This window comes from Phoenix dactylifera, unplaced genomic scaffold (genome assembly GCF_009389715.1).
Source record: "Phoenix dactylifera cultivar Barhee BC4 unplaced genomic scaffold, palm_55x_up_171113_PBpolish2nd_filt_p 000611F, whole genome shotgun sequence".
NCBI lineage: Eukaryota > Viridiplantae > Streptophyta > Magnoliopsida > Arecales > Arecaceae > Phoenix > Phoenix dactylifera.
In genome coordinates, this window is record NW_024068007.1 from 166,915 (window position 1) to 181,959 (window position 15,045).

The 15,045-nt window shown below is 39.7% G+C and overlaps 1 protein-coding gene across 1 annotated transcript; it reads right to left on the minus strand.

Moving 5' to 3' along the window:
• Window positions 1-1,771: 1,771 nt before the first annotated feature.
• On the minus strand, window positions 1,772-13,527 carry LOC103717931 (beta-glucuronosyltransferase GlcAT14A-like). The gene is made up of 4 exons (XM_008806516.3): window positions 12,950-13,527; window positions 11,735-11,810; window positions 11,510-11,625; window positions 1,772-2,469 (listed from the first exon to the last, which is right to left on the minus strand). Exons 1-4 carry the CDS (start codon window positions 13,452-13,454, stop codon window positions 1,955-1,957), a joined length of 1,212 nt encoding a protein of 403 aa, XP_008804738.2. The 5' UTR covers window positions 13,455-13,527; the 3' UTR covers window positions 1,772-1,954.
• Between the last annotated feature and the right edge of the window lie 1,518 nt (window positions 13,528-15,045).

The following is a 15,045-nucleotide window of genomic DNA, read 5'->3' on the forward strand; positions in this document are numbered from 1 at the left end:
GAATTATTTATCCAAAAATATTATTGAAAATTATGTAGGATTACTTAGGAATCTTTTCCGGTACCACTTTTTCAAATATTTTTTTCACCAACTAAATGTGTTTAAATTTTTTTTCTCTGCCATTATTTTTCTAGGTAAATAATTCTCAAGAATTGTCTGCTTATCCTATAATTTGACATACCCCTAGCCCAACCAAGTGAACTCAAATTCTTTATCATAAGGATAAAGCTATTCTTACAGTCCAATATACATTTACAGAAAAGATACGGGCACAAAAAGTAATTAGATATGATAATTTTTTCTTATCATGTGATATGAATATTTTTCGACCAACATAGTAATAAATTTATGACGTAGAATGCCCTCTTATCCCCTTAAAATAAGCCTATTCTTGGCGCCGATTTTTAATGTCTTGAAAGATATTCCTTTTTTTTTTTTTTGCTAAAATTGAAAGATATTCCTTCAAGGATTTGTTTGGATATTACTGCAAGAATATGCCATGTTGACCTATCCAATTCCTAATTAAATGTCACCATGGGCTTGTTGGTCTACAAGAAGCAAAAAAATTCCATCTTTTGTTTCTTCCCACAAAATTTGAACTGGGAGCCCAATCCAATTCAATAGAAAATTCAGTCCGATCCCATTGCTCAAAATCCTTATAGAGGGGGACTTGTCCCCAACTCTTCATCATCTTCGAATTGAATAGCTGATAGCCTAACAGCGGCCACCCAATGATGGGCAGATGCTGGCTCAAGTTCTCAGGCACAGAGTTCTCCATGACTTTGTAAACCAACCAAAGGCTACCCACAGTTGTCAACCAAAAAAAAAAAAATGTGGCTTTCTTTTTTTCATTTTTTTGGTCAGGCATATAGGATGATTTCAATGATAGAATTTCCCAAAAAATTGATGAATATATTCAAGTTGACTTATCCATCCTCTTCAAAAACAACAAAATCATCAGATATCACCTATTTCTTTTCTCATGTAAATGATGATAATGCTAATGCAAATCAAATCCATGATCCTTCTAAAATGAGTTTTCATCATGTAGTTTGTGTGAATTCAAAATCAATGGAAGAATAAAGATGAGAGAGATTAAAAAAAGAAAACGGGGTCAAAAACCTGAAAATGTAGCTTTTGATGATCTAGACTTTTTGGGCGGCATTTCGCCTCCCTTACCATCAAAAAAGATGATCTAGAGCTGCCTTAAAGAAACCAAAAGCTATATGCAAAGTAGTTCCTGTAAGTTAGAAGTAGCTCCAAACCCTCCTACATCTAAACCTCAAGGGTCAGCTCCTTGATCTAATTTTCTGAAGCTTATTCCTTCTCAGGCCTCATTGGTTTTAAATAAGACCAATCAATACGAGAATTACTTGATTAAGACATCATAATAAAACTAAAAATGTGTCACCAAATAATATACTAACTGATCCTCTGATATAAACACACTGACCAATTGGAAGTCTAAACAAAAATCATCAATTTCAGTTGCTCATAGTTCATAAAGGAAGGTTACAATGCTGGTCACTCAATGCACCGTGAACAATTGAACATTATGATGTTTAGAAACCTTTGGTACAAGGATTTCCTGTTACCTTGCAAGACCCATTAAGAACTAATAACATCCAACCTCAAACAATTCTACGCTAAAGAATAAACTGATGCAAACATGAAAATTGGCTATGCATAACTCTTGTTCCTAATTTGATCTACTATTGGACTAACAAAATATGCCCACCACAGTCATCTTGGTTTACCGACAGGTTAAGCATGAAACAAAACAGAGGCGGTAGAGGGAAATATATTTGAATGATGGTTAAGAGTACCTAACAAGATACTAACGGAACATCATAAATCAACAGCACTATAAGAGCTAATAACAGTGCAATAAGACCTAAAAACAAGAATTAGTTAATAAAATTTTCTAGAAGCAGGTGTACCTTGAATTACATGGTTAGTCCCATACACATTGACGTGAATGGAAAGTCCCAGTCGAGAGCAGCTGTGTGATGAAGCGTGCAAGCCTCATGGCTCCAGGACCTGGGCTCAAAACATCTGCGCTACCCCAGATCATGCATGGGTCACCATGGCCTTTACCCAGACACCAGCCTCCTGGAACTATCTTGCCGGGATCACGATTCAAGACCTCCTGATCGATGTGGTTAAGAATATGATCATCTTTGGCGAACCTCCTACCAAAGGCTGCACCACTCTGAGTCATATTCTCCAAGTCATTCAGAGTCAGTGCACGGGGTTCCTCTTTTGGGGGCATGTCCCATTTTACATAGCGTAGATTGTGGTTAACAATAGTCCTATTAAATTCAGGGGAGTTGCAGAGGACAGTCTGGAAGTAGTTTGTGTGCGATGAAGGCATGTTTGCATAGTACATAAGAAGAGCACGCGGTAAATTCTCAGTACCCAAGATGCAGTACTCCACAAATTTCCGACTTAAGATTACAGAAGCAGAACCTGCACCAACAGTATGCTGCTTAGCATCTTAGCATCTCCGCTCCATCAGTTTGACAACTAATCAGTATATCACATTCACCAACTTAACACCACCATCCCCCCGCCAACCCACTGGAAAGGAAAAGAATTATACAGTTGACACAAATGAAATGACATAATATTGTATAATACTCCCTTGTAATATAAAACCATAACCATAATCATTTATTCTTATTTTTACTATTTCTTTGCCCACCATTGTTCGAAGGGCTAACTCTGGTGCTAGTATAAGTTTCTTTCAGATCATTTTATAACTCCCATCTGTGTTAGATTAGGCATGCGCAAGCCAGACTGTCATGTCCAGCTTCAAGAATTTATGTCAAATATGTTACATCAGATAATTGACAAATACTTTAATGCTTTACAGATTCTTGGTGCAGCTTTTAGAGAATGCTGGAAAGTTGACCTGTCCCAATAATGAGTTTGCCCCATGATAATGACAGTAGAAGTAAATATTTGTCCTCTTTAAGAATCGGTTTATTATCATTTTTTGTGTATCATAATTAAGAAGTTTCATTGAGCAAATACAAATAATACATTCTAATGTTTTATTTCATATAATATGTTAGAAATAAATGTACAGTTAAAACTATTTTCCCTTCGTGTCAACATACCTCTTTGTCTCATGTTGTCAAGAAAGATGCTTACATACATAGATACGTACATACATATAATTAATATATATATATATATATATATATACACATATCAAGGTCCGCCGTACCGGTCCGGATCGGCGTACCGGTGGCCGGCCGGACCGGTACCGTACCGGCCGTTACCGCGAGCCAGACTTTTTTTTTTTTTAATGTTGTCTCTATTGGATCTTAAATTAAGTGAAAATTGATGTTTTTTTATTACTTTTTTCATGATTTTTGATATTTTCATATTTAAATTTAGGGTTGAAATTTGAAACATATATGATGCATGATTGCATGTTATGTTTTCCTCCCGTTCCAAATGATAAAATCATACACATAAAATATCTTCAAATTAAGATACAATCATTTACATACATTTAAAGTACTCTAGGATATCTAAAATCGGGACGAGTGCCGATGGCTCTCGTAGATATCTGGATCATAAGTATAATCAGGAGGAGGCAAATCAACCCAATCAGAAGGAACGCGCGCCAGGTTATAAGAACTGTCGGATCTCTCGCTCACGCTCTGGCTCTGAGAGGTGTCCTCTGATTGTGTAGGGGCCCATCCAAATATAGCGGAAGCAAAATCCATTGCACCATATTCATATTCGTCAGGCTGAGGCTGTGGATAATAGAATCCGTATCCATATGTTGTCGGATCTGCAGTCGTATCCTGTCTTCCTGAACGACCTCGAGGAGCCCGTCTTCTATATCCAATAATATCCTCACGAAATCTATCAGGTGGTCGACCGTGGTCCGTATCCTGTGTAGCACCCATAAATTGGGACTCACCGGTGAAATAAAGACCACCCTCCGGCTGTGTCTCATGAGTACCATACTGTCCTCCGCTCCCTCCATGGCTAGAAGATCCATCACCACCAGAACCTTCATCGCTGCTAGTCCAAGTCTCTTCCTCGACACTCTCCATTGGGATTCTTTGTTTTTCTTTCCTGGCCCTCTCTGTCTGGCTCCCCTGTGCCTGCGGCTGATCAGCTCTGGGAGTGCGTGGAATATTGCGCTCAGCCCATTGCTCTGGATCGACCCCAGCTTCGGTGGCTATGAAGGTAGCTGGTCGTGGAGGCGATCCTGGCTCGTCAAGCTCGGGCTCCTGCTGCTGGCCTACAAGCCAGCCGAGTAGTGGATCATCGTCATCAGCGGTGAAAGACCCGTAAATCGGATCTGTATACTTGAGCTCCACTTCCTCCTGGATGCACTTTAGCCTCAACCGCAAATTGTAATGCACATAAACAAGGTCGTTGAGGCGCTTTTGCGTCAAACGGTTTCTTTGTTTGCTGTGGATAAGGGCAAAGGTGGACCAATTGCGCTCACATCCACTAGAGGAGACTGTTTGGGAGAGGATCCGGATAGCTATCCGCTTTAGATTTCTCGCGGATCCGCCAAAATGCACCCACCATTCAGCTGCAAAAATATTTATGAAAATTACATATATGATAGTTCCATAATAGTAACTAAGTAACACCAGGTGAATGTTTTCCTGATGTGTCACGTACCTGGATTCATATTGTGTTTGCTGACGACAGCCGCTCGTTGGCCAAAACTGTAGCTGCCCTCTCTAAATAATTTGCTCTGTGAAAAATAAGCATAAGAAAACCATGTTAATAATTGAAGATGCTGATATACTTACACATGCTGGTAATTACTAAATCATAATTACCTCTTCAAGACATAGGGCCGCTTTTTCTGGATCTGCCTCCATCTTGTAAATCACATTACGCAAAGCATCCAGAAGTGTTTCATCCATACCAATTCCATCTATGCTGTACTGAAACCGGGGGTTTAGGTAGTATGCTGCACATATACGAGACTATCTTAGCATAATTATATAATTATATCCATCACTATAATTGTCACTATAATTATATCTTAGTTTACCTGCTAAATGTAATTTCGTACCCATTTGCGCTCCCCACCGTTGCTCAATGATGTTGATGTATGACCGGCCATGTGCTGGATCTGCCTCCATAATCTGATCCTTTGCCTTGACCATCATGTGATACAAAAACCCCATCTGGGGGTAGATCTCGCTATCTACGGCCCGCAGCACTTCATATAATGGTTTGATAGCCTTGACTATTGTAGTAGCCCACTGCCAGAATGGCTGTCTCGTCACCAAGTCTTCTATCTTGCCCCCTTCAGTGACGGCATAAGAATATCTACTATCATACCACTCGGGACTGGCAAACATCTGACGTAGGGCTCCTCTCTTCTCGAGTATGCTATCAAGTGCGATGAAGTTGGTAGCAAACCGTGTGACTCCTGGTCTCAGAATCTCTCCCCCTGCATACTTTCTCATCAATGAAAGAACCCAGTTATGGTTATAAATATACCTCGTAATGCGTTGGGCTGTCTCCACCGTTTATTGCACCCTACGAATCTTTCCAATGTCCATCAACATAAGATCGATACAATGTGCAGCACATGGGGTCCAGAAAATATGTGGCCGCCGCTCCATCAAGACCTGCCCGGCAGCCTTATATTGCGGCCCATTATCAGTGACGACCTGCACGACATTCTCCTCTCCTACCAGATCAATCACATCCTCCATAAGTTTTAGCATGTACGAGGTGTTGTGCACATAAGCCGAAGCATCAATCGACTTGTGGAAGAAGGTCTTAGCATCACAGTATGTCAGGAAGTTGATGATGCTCCGCCTGGTCGGACCGGTCCAACCATCGCACATGATGGTTAGTCCATATATGGGCCACTTGCTCTTGTAGGAGTCAATCCAATTCTCCAGCTCCTCCTTATTGTTGTCAAGAAGCTCACCGTATATATCCTTCGGGCCTGGAGGAGCTACACCGGGACCGGCAGCTTGTATGGCGGCAATGGCAGACCTGTAGTATGTATTGTCTGCCACATTCGCTGGGATGTGGCTGAAGTGAAACCAGGATCCAATAGCTCGCCACATAGTTTTTTTCTTATCCTTCATCCACATTGTGTCTACCCTCTGCTGCCTTGAATCTCTACTGGGGAGAGCATGCGGATCTACATCATGAATTGTCGCTCCTTCTGGAATTCCTCTAGATGACTTCTTTCGGCTACCAAAACTACCCAGCATAGATGCAATCCGGCCACGTTCTTTGCCGACGCCCTTCCTTACTGAAGTTGTCCTCAAAAACTCTGGATCTTGTCTAGTGCTTCGAGAACCGCCGCCCGACTCGTATGCAGAGGGCCCAAATCGAGCCCTATGCCTGGCCACCTCCTCCTGCTGCCACTGATCATCCAGGCTTGCATGCATGGCCGCCTGAATATCTGCCTCCTCCTCATCTAGATCCTCGACCTCCTCTGGCTCCCTAGAGTGATAGGAAGGTGGCTCTGCCGCTTGGCGATCGACCTCCGCCCTCTTCTTGGAAGCCATCTCCTTCGCTTCTTTGGCCTCAGCGAGATTCTGCCTCATCAGCACACGAATCTCGTTAGGACAATTTCGGCACGTAGCAACCTCACCGAAATTTTCGGCTAAGTGTTGCTTCAACCTGGTTACCCCTCCTCCCTTGAAAACCTTGTCGCAAAACTTGCATTGAAACTGGTGTCGTTGCCCCTCACTTCCAAGTCTTCGCCCATAAGACCAGCCAATATCACGCTTTGCAGGGTTCGTTTTTCTTGATGGCTCCATTTCTATCATAAAAGGACAACTTATCAAAAAATTAAGCTAATAAAGTAAATTTTTGCATTATCTTATTATTTAAGTAATTTATAAACTATTTTTTTTAAGTAAATTATTAACAAAATTAATGAAATAATATAGGATAAAAAAACCGCACCTTAAATAGTCTCCGCTGGATTTTTTGGGCAGGACCTCCTCCTCAATTTGTGGGCTATCTCTCAAATCTTTCCGTCTCTGATTACTCTTTAGAGACTCACTCCTGGATTTTAGAACCTCAATTTGTTTGGAGTCTGGACAGAGCCTCGTTCGGTTTTTATAACCGAACGAGAGGCTTAAGAAGTGGCCGAGACTCTCGGCCACTTCGTGCTGTTAATCCAAGATTAACAGAAAAGAAGTGGCCTTTCGGCCACTTCTTTCGTTGATTTGATGGGAAAGAAGTGGCCGGAGGCCACTTCCTTTGTTTTTTTATGGGAAGGAGTGGCCGGAGGCCACTTCCTTTCCCATTAAAAAAAAAAAAAAGCTGTGGCCTGTCGGCCACAGCATCTTTTTTTTTTTTTTGAAAGAAGTGGCCCGTTGGCCACTTCCTTCTTAAAACCACGCGCGGCGCGTGTTTATTGAAACCACGCGCCACGCGGTGGTTTTAGGAACCACAGCGTGAGGCGCTGGGGTTCCCAAAAAAAAAAAAAAAAACATTTTTTTTTGGAAAGAAGTGGCCCGTGGGCCACTTCTCCCTTAAAACCACGCGCGGCGGTTTTAAAAGCCACAGCGCTTCGCGCTGTGGTTTCTTAAAAAAAAAAAACCGTACCGGTGCGAACCGGCCGGTACGGGGTCCGAACCGGCCGGTACGAGGTCCGTACCGGCCGGTTCGCACCGGTTTTCATCTGTTTTCGGTACCGGTCAAGGATCGGACCGGTTTGTACCGGCCCGTACCGGCCGTTTCGGGCCGGTACGGCATTCCTTGATACATATATATATATGTATGTATGTATGTATGTATGTATGTATGTATGCATATGAATATACGCATGTGTGTGTATGTATGTATTTATGTATATAATCTGAGCCTTTCTATCTTGCCAAAAAATTATCACAAATTCAAGCACCCCTTCTAATTAGGATCTTCTTAGATCTTCAACATATATGCCAATATGACCTTAATCAAGGTATAAAAAATCGATGTTTGTTTCGATTTCGGCTGGCTCCATGACGTTTCAATTTCAGCAGTTTCAGAAGTTTCCCTCGAAGTTTTAGAATTTTGGTCAAGAAAATAAAATTCAAAAAATTAAAAGAATTAAAGAAAAATCAAAGAAACTAAGAAAAGTTATACACAATAATCTAGAGTATGTTATATAGTTCTTTGAAGTTTTGACACTTTTAGGCTAACATTGATATTGCACATTGGTGAATATAGTCAATGTCATGCATATCGGTATTTCATACTATGCATATTATATATATTATTTATTTCTTGAATGTTGTTATTTAAAAATTCATTGTATTTAGCAATTATGAAACTTTTTAATGCCCAGTGCATTCAAATATTTTTCCTTCATTTTCTAGTAGAAATCACAAACAAATTTAATTCTGGCATTGTTTTATCATTGTTTAGAACTAATTGGCTATGTAATCAAATACATGTAGTTATAGAATGTTAAATGTAGGTAATTATGTTAAGTTTATTATGTAATACAATTTGTGTATGCACGCCCAATAAAAATAGGGGAACTCTATTCCATTTCATTGTTCAAGAACAACTGAAAATGAACGTTAGACAAGTATGGCATCTACTAAAATACTGAATATAGTAATGCCACCGATTGTACCAACTTACATATGTCTCTCCTTAACAATTTGTATTAGTGAAAGAAATTCAAATTTCCGTACTTGTCTGATGATAAATGCAAAACAAAAATAAAAAAAGAAATAAGGATCCCCATTGAGGATTAGATCTTGCTACCTGTCCCCCCTTTCACAGAAAGTTTTATATGAAAAAAGATATTATTCCTATAAAATGTCTCATAGTTGTTCAAGTAAGTCCTTATAAAGTGTAAGGCTCATTTTGCAGTTCTTGGCTCATTAAACATCATGTTTATAATCTACTCTTACTTCTACTCAAGAAAAAGAAATCAAATCCATCAAAAATTAATATTATATGCAAACAGATAAAAAAATGATAGTAAATACTAAGAAACATAAAAGAGCATTTATGATTAGTTTCAGTCAGTTTGTCCGAAACCATTGAAACAGGACTAAAATCGAAATTTGCAGAAACCCGAAACTGGGATTCAATTTCGATTTGGTCTTGGCTGAAATCAATTAGTTATGGCTGAAACATATCGGCTTTGGCCGAAACTTAAAACCATGACCTTAACTAGCTCTCTATCATTGTGTCCTCGACTATTGCAACCCCCACAACTCTTTTCATATATATGAAGACTTCACCTTTAAATCTATTTTCTCTCCAGCAATATGCTTACAAACCTTCTTGAAACCTAGGATATTCGAACAGTAAACAAATCTTTTTCAAGCATATCTAACTCAAATCCATGATCAGAACCACTAGTTGCAACTCGGATTATCCTATCCAATCACCTTAATTTCCAAACTTCCTGGTTGATCCTAGTGTCAAATTTTTCCTATTTCCAGAAATGAATTATACAAGATTTTGAACTCCAAATAACCACCTAACATTAAATGTTCCACTTTAGTAGTCAACATGGATACTGTAGAAATATCCAGGTGCATTGCCCACCTTGCACTCAGCCATTACTAGTGGTATATAACATTAAATGAAGTGTACTGGCACTTTTACTAAAGTGTAAACAACTGTCTTTTCTTTTACTTTGATATCAAGGGAGATGAAATATTTCCTTTCCAATCATAAGCAATGCTAAAGGTCAACTTAATCTAGAGACCAACATCCTAAAATACTAATATTCATTTATATATTTATAATTTTTTGGCGGTATAGGAAAGTCTTTGTTTTAGGTTCTTAAAAATGTCAGACATTTTCATGTATTCAGACAAATGGGACACATTGCCTTAGTCATCAAACAAAAAATTATAAAACCAGTCAGTATAACAAGTAGGATCTACAAGACTGGTCAAGCAGATGAAAATAAATATTAGAAAAGTCAAAGCTAAGCTTAAGAAACCAAAGTGCCTTTGCTGAGAGAATAACGAAAAACTAGTTGCTTTCTTGTTAATTTGGAAGAGAATATATGCTCATGCTAGCCTTTTGCCCCCTAGTTATTAACTATTTCACTCTGATGCTCATCAACCTGCAACTGTCAACCACATTCTTCCACAATAGTTACCTTCTATCAGATTCAACATAAGAGAAAGGAAGAAATATCTACATTCAAGCATATAAACCCTATAAAAAGAAGCTTAATTAGATAGAATAAAAGACCCTACCATACTTAATGGCACTGGCTTCAGATCATACAGGGATCTAACCTATATACAGTTGTTATGATAAGAAAGGAGCTCAGAAATAATGTAACAAATAATCTATATTGGCATTGAAACTCTTTTGCTTCAGTCAAGGGGTTACTCTTCAAGTTTCTTCTAGACCTTAAATAATTTCTATTATTCGATGATCCCATCTTCCCTCTTCCTATTACTTTGGTGATGTTGATTTTTATTATACAATGGAAAACATAAGGTTTATTTGCAAGACTGAGGGTGGATAGAAAAAACTCTTCTACTTCATCAGTATAGCAGCTTTGTCTTCTATGAGGGAAACCTTGTTGAATTGTTGAACTCTATTCCTTATTCTTACTACTCTATTCTCTTCGACTGGTTTCTTGCCTCTCCATTTCTTCTGTAGGCATGGACTTTCATAAAGGCCAAGGATTACAATAGTTATGGTGTTTCACTTGCATATCATTTCTTTTGTTGCCTTGTATATCATTTCTTTTGTTGCCCCTCCACATCAATTTAATATGGTCTTTGTTTTCACAACCCTCTTCTGTCTAATTTACTGCTAGCCTTTGCCAATTCAAAGTTCATGGAAATCAATCTATTGGAGAAAACAGCCACAACATTCAAGCAAATACTTTAAAATTGTCATTCTTAACCCATACTACAATGGACAACTATTTTGCTATCAGAAATGCATGATATCATCAGGTAAAACATAATCAGTACAAATGTTAGAAACATTGCATAATTTTCTTGGCAGAACTCGAATTAAATGTTTATAACTGTCAGAAGAAAATTCAAGAGTTTTAAATTACATATCTATTTGCACCAATATTTTTAATATGAAAACTGAGCACTTTGAAAATTTTTGATCTTAGCTAACTTAAAATAAATTGGAAAACCAATTTTTCAAATGGTCTGCCATGGAGGAAAACATACTCATTGCTGACTGTTAGAGTTTTCTTTTAAAAAAACTTTGTGAAACTACAACATATTGACTACAGACTGCTAACAAAATACTTTATAGCGGTTAGAATGTATCGAGCTAATTAAATCTCTCTTTTTTCACAAATAATTCATCGCCTTCATATTATTAATATGAAAAAAGTGGTGCATATCTAATATCTTAGTTCTATTTGTGTAAACTGAAATTTATCCACATCACTATGACATGAATTCTGCCAATAAATTTTAAAGTGATAGAGTCACGTACAATTGCAAAGATTAGGCATCGGATGCTTCCAGATAAAATTGCATGCTTAACAAAAAAAATATAGTTAACATATCAAGTGTAATAAACCAATAACAACCTGTGAATAACCTGTAGGCATTTGGCAAATCACGCTTCTGTGTAGCATAAAACACATCAGTTCTGGCTGAGAGATAAAGACCAGGATCAACAATAATTGGTTTTATTCGTCGCAACCTATTATACGAAGCACTTGTTAAGCTAATGATAACAAATTAAAATCATGCAGAATGCTTGATATTGGAAGAGAGGGGAAAAGGACAAAGTAAGATTCAAATGACCATACTCTTTCCAACCAATATAACTCGAATGCTGAACAAAGCTGAGATCCTTGGGTAAGAAAGAGAAAACATGAAGAAGATCTGCAAAATAATAAACACCGGGTCAAATATTTTAAAAAAAAATCTGGTCAAATAGCCCAACCGCCTGAGTGGCAGATATACGTGTTTAGAGATACTTTAGATATTGCAGGTTATGAACTTAGTAGATCTTCCTTCTAAACAAACAATTCTTTAAAAAAGTTGGCTAACTGACTAATTACAAACCATATGTCACCATATGGCAAGTGCAAGTGACATAGCTGTTTCAACATTAAGGGCCTGTTTGTAATCCTGCAGCAATGGGCCTGTTGGCCCACCCTGCCTAAAATCTTTTAGAGGCCCGTTGAAGTCCCAGCCTGTGGGCTTGTTAGCCTGCAAGAAGAAAAAATAACCCATGGAGGTCCTTTTTACCTTTTCCATGCTCAAACGGGCTTCCCAGTCGGCAAATCCAGCAGGAAATTCAGCCCAAATCCTGTTGGATTATCCAAACAGGTGCTAAGAAGTTTTTCCTGTCTTTGAATGCCCTACTGCCTTTCCACAAGGCAAAGTAGGAGGGATTGGAGAGGCCATTGATCCTGCCATCCCAAAATTTCCAAAATTCAAAAAATACTATCTATAGATTTGTATGTGGCATAAACTTGTGTGGTTCAAATTTCAATTACACAAGCATACAGATAATCCCCCAATGTACCATTGCAAGTGTATTTTCCTCCACATTCACGATATCCATATCAGAGACACCATAGATGGACATCCCTAATGGGTCATTGTATCACCAATCTAAAAGATGAAGAAGATTTAAAAGAAGAAGAGAAATAATCGCAAAATAAAATCAGCATCAACATAACTTCTTGCTCAAAAGAGAAACAATTAACATTGGTGCATAGAGCTTCTTTCAGCGATCCGTTTTTTCCCCTCCTCAAGTCCAACAAAAGGTAGTATTATTCAAAGGTAAAGAACCGGAAACTTTAACAGACACAACCATTATCACATTTCCATTTCACCAAAAGAAAATTGTACCAATGGAGTTGTTTCAGTGACCTAGCACTCCACCCAAGAATTGAACTCTCAGTCCACAAACTCCCCATCAAAATATGATCTTGATTTGAAAAATTCGATCGTTTTGCAGCTAAAAAACAACTCCAATTCTATGGAAGGAAGCATAGGTAGACGGATGTTACCATCCTGAGTGACGAGAGGGTAATCGGAGGCATCGAGATTGATGAACCAGTCCCAATTAGGTGCGAGGCGGAGCAGAATGGCGGCGCCGTGGAGGATGGCGGCGAGAGCGGAGGAGCCGCGGGTATTGGCGAAGTCGGCCTTGCCGATGACGTGAACGTTGCGGGTGGATCGGAAGGCCGGGGCGGCCCGGACAGCGCGGGCAAGGCGGTCGCGCTGGGCCTGGGGGGCAGCGCCGTCGAGGTGGAGCAGGTAGAGGTTCCTGGGGTGGTAGGCGGCGCGGAGGAGGCGGAGGAGGCGGTCGGAGTCGCCGGCGGTGCCGGAGAGGAGGTAGGCGAGGGAGGGAGGAGGCGAGGAGGAGGATAGGAGCGCGGCGGAGGATCGGAGCTGGGGGGCGGGGGAGGAGGAGGAGTAGGTGAGGACGAGGAGGAGGGCGAGGAGGGCGATGACGAGAACACAAAAGCGGTGACGGGACTCCTTGGGGGCCGGCGGAGGAGCCGACTGCATTTTTTTTTCCCTTCCCTCTTTTATCTCCGCTCCTTTCGGCAGGAAGTGTTCAAGTGCACTTACGGTGGCTTCTTTTTCTGTGCGTTCGTCGCTCGTCTAGCAAGTGAAGCTAGCATTCGAAATGGGTGGTAGTCGTGATTGGCAAATTGCAGCCGTCCATCCTTTTTGTTTGATTGTTTCCGGTAGGAGATTGAGGAGATTAAAATCCAAGTAGTTGGGAGCGTGTCTTATGTGGGTGTAAATGTCGGTGCCTTTATGTCTCTGTGTTTTTTTAAAAATATATATATCGGAATTGGTAACTTACTCTTTATTATCGTAGATTATCAATCTACCTATTTTTTATTGGACAAAAAATACCCTTACTTTTTATAACTCTTAAGAATATTTTATGTTTTTTTATAACCTCACATTAACTCATCCTCTTAACCCCCCAATTAATGTTTCATCCTCTTTCTCTCTCTCATACACACACACACATATATATATATATATATATATATACACATGCATATAGATGTATCTATATGTATATACATACATATAGATATATGTATATATAGATAGATATATGTATGTATATATACGTACGTATATGCATGTATATATATATATGTATATGTATACATACATACAGACATACACACACATATAAATATATACCCGATAGAGAAAGAAAGAGAGAGAGAGAGTATTATTTGGGGGGTTGAGAGGGTGAGTTAATGTGGAATTGTAAAAAAACATAAAATACCCTTAAGAATTATAAAAAGTAAGGCCATTTTTTGTCCAATGAAAAATGGGTAGATTGATAACCTTAAGAGAGTAGGTTATCAATCTCCATGGTAGGTTATCAATCTACCCATTTTTCATTGGACAAAAAATGGCCTTATTTTTTATAACTCTTAAAGGTATTTTATGTCTTTTTACCATATTAACTCACCCTCTCAACCCCCTAATTAATGGTCTCTCTCTCATATACATACATATAGATGTATATGTATGTATATACATATTTAGATGTATATATATGTACATATACATATACATATACATATAGATGTATGTATATATATAGATAGGGTTTTTTTTGTCTAAGAAAAAATAGGTAGATTGATAACCTACTGTTGCTGGTGGTCCAAACCGAGAACGATTGGCACAGCGATGTGAACGGGGTTCCCTTTGAGTTGCTTTGGTTGCGCTCCGCCCTCCGCCGTGAAACCTGCAAGCAAGCCTCGCACCACCACCGGGGTAGTGGGGGCCCTCCGACGATCAAGTCAGAGGAGATCGAAGGAGAAGGAGAAGGAGAAGGTAGCAGGTGAGATGATACTCTGGAAGATATATCTTACCCTCCCCCTTCCCCCCCAGCCTCATATATATCAGGCTGGGGGGTTTTTCCGGGGATTCGTCATCGTGTGGCACGATGGGGCTGCCACTGACATGGCCGTTACAGGGCGTCGTGGGGCAGCGCTGGCTACAGCCATGGCAGGGCATAGTGGAGCTCCGCTTTGTACGGCTGTTACAGGGGATCGTGGGGCAGCGCCGGATACGGCCGTTGCAGGGAGTAGTGGAGCAGGGGGCCGCGGCGTGCCTCAGA

Coding starts and splice junctions, on each gene's coding strand:
- LOC103717931 (XM_008806516.3), bottom strand. CDS start 13,454: ATGCAGTCGGCTCCTCCGCCGGCCCCCAAGGAGTCCCGTCACCGCTTT. Junction 11,811..12,949: donor CCCTCTCGTCACTCAGGATG/GTAACATCCGTC, acceptor ATTATTTTGCAG/ATCTTCTTCATGTTTTCTCT. Junction 11,626..11,734: donor AGTTATATTGGTTGGAAAGA/GTATGGTCATTT, acceptor TTCGTATAATAG/GTTGCGACGAATAAAACCAA.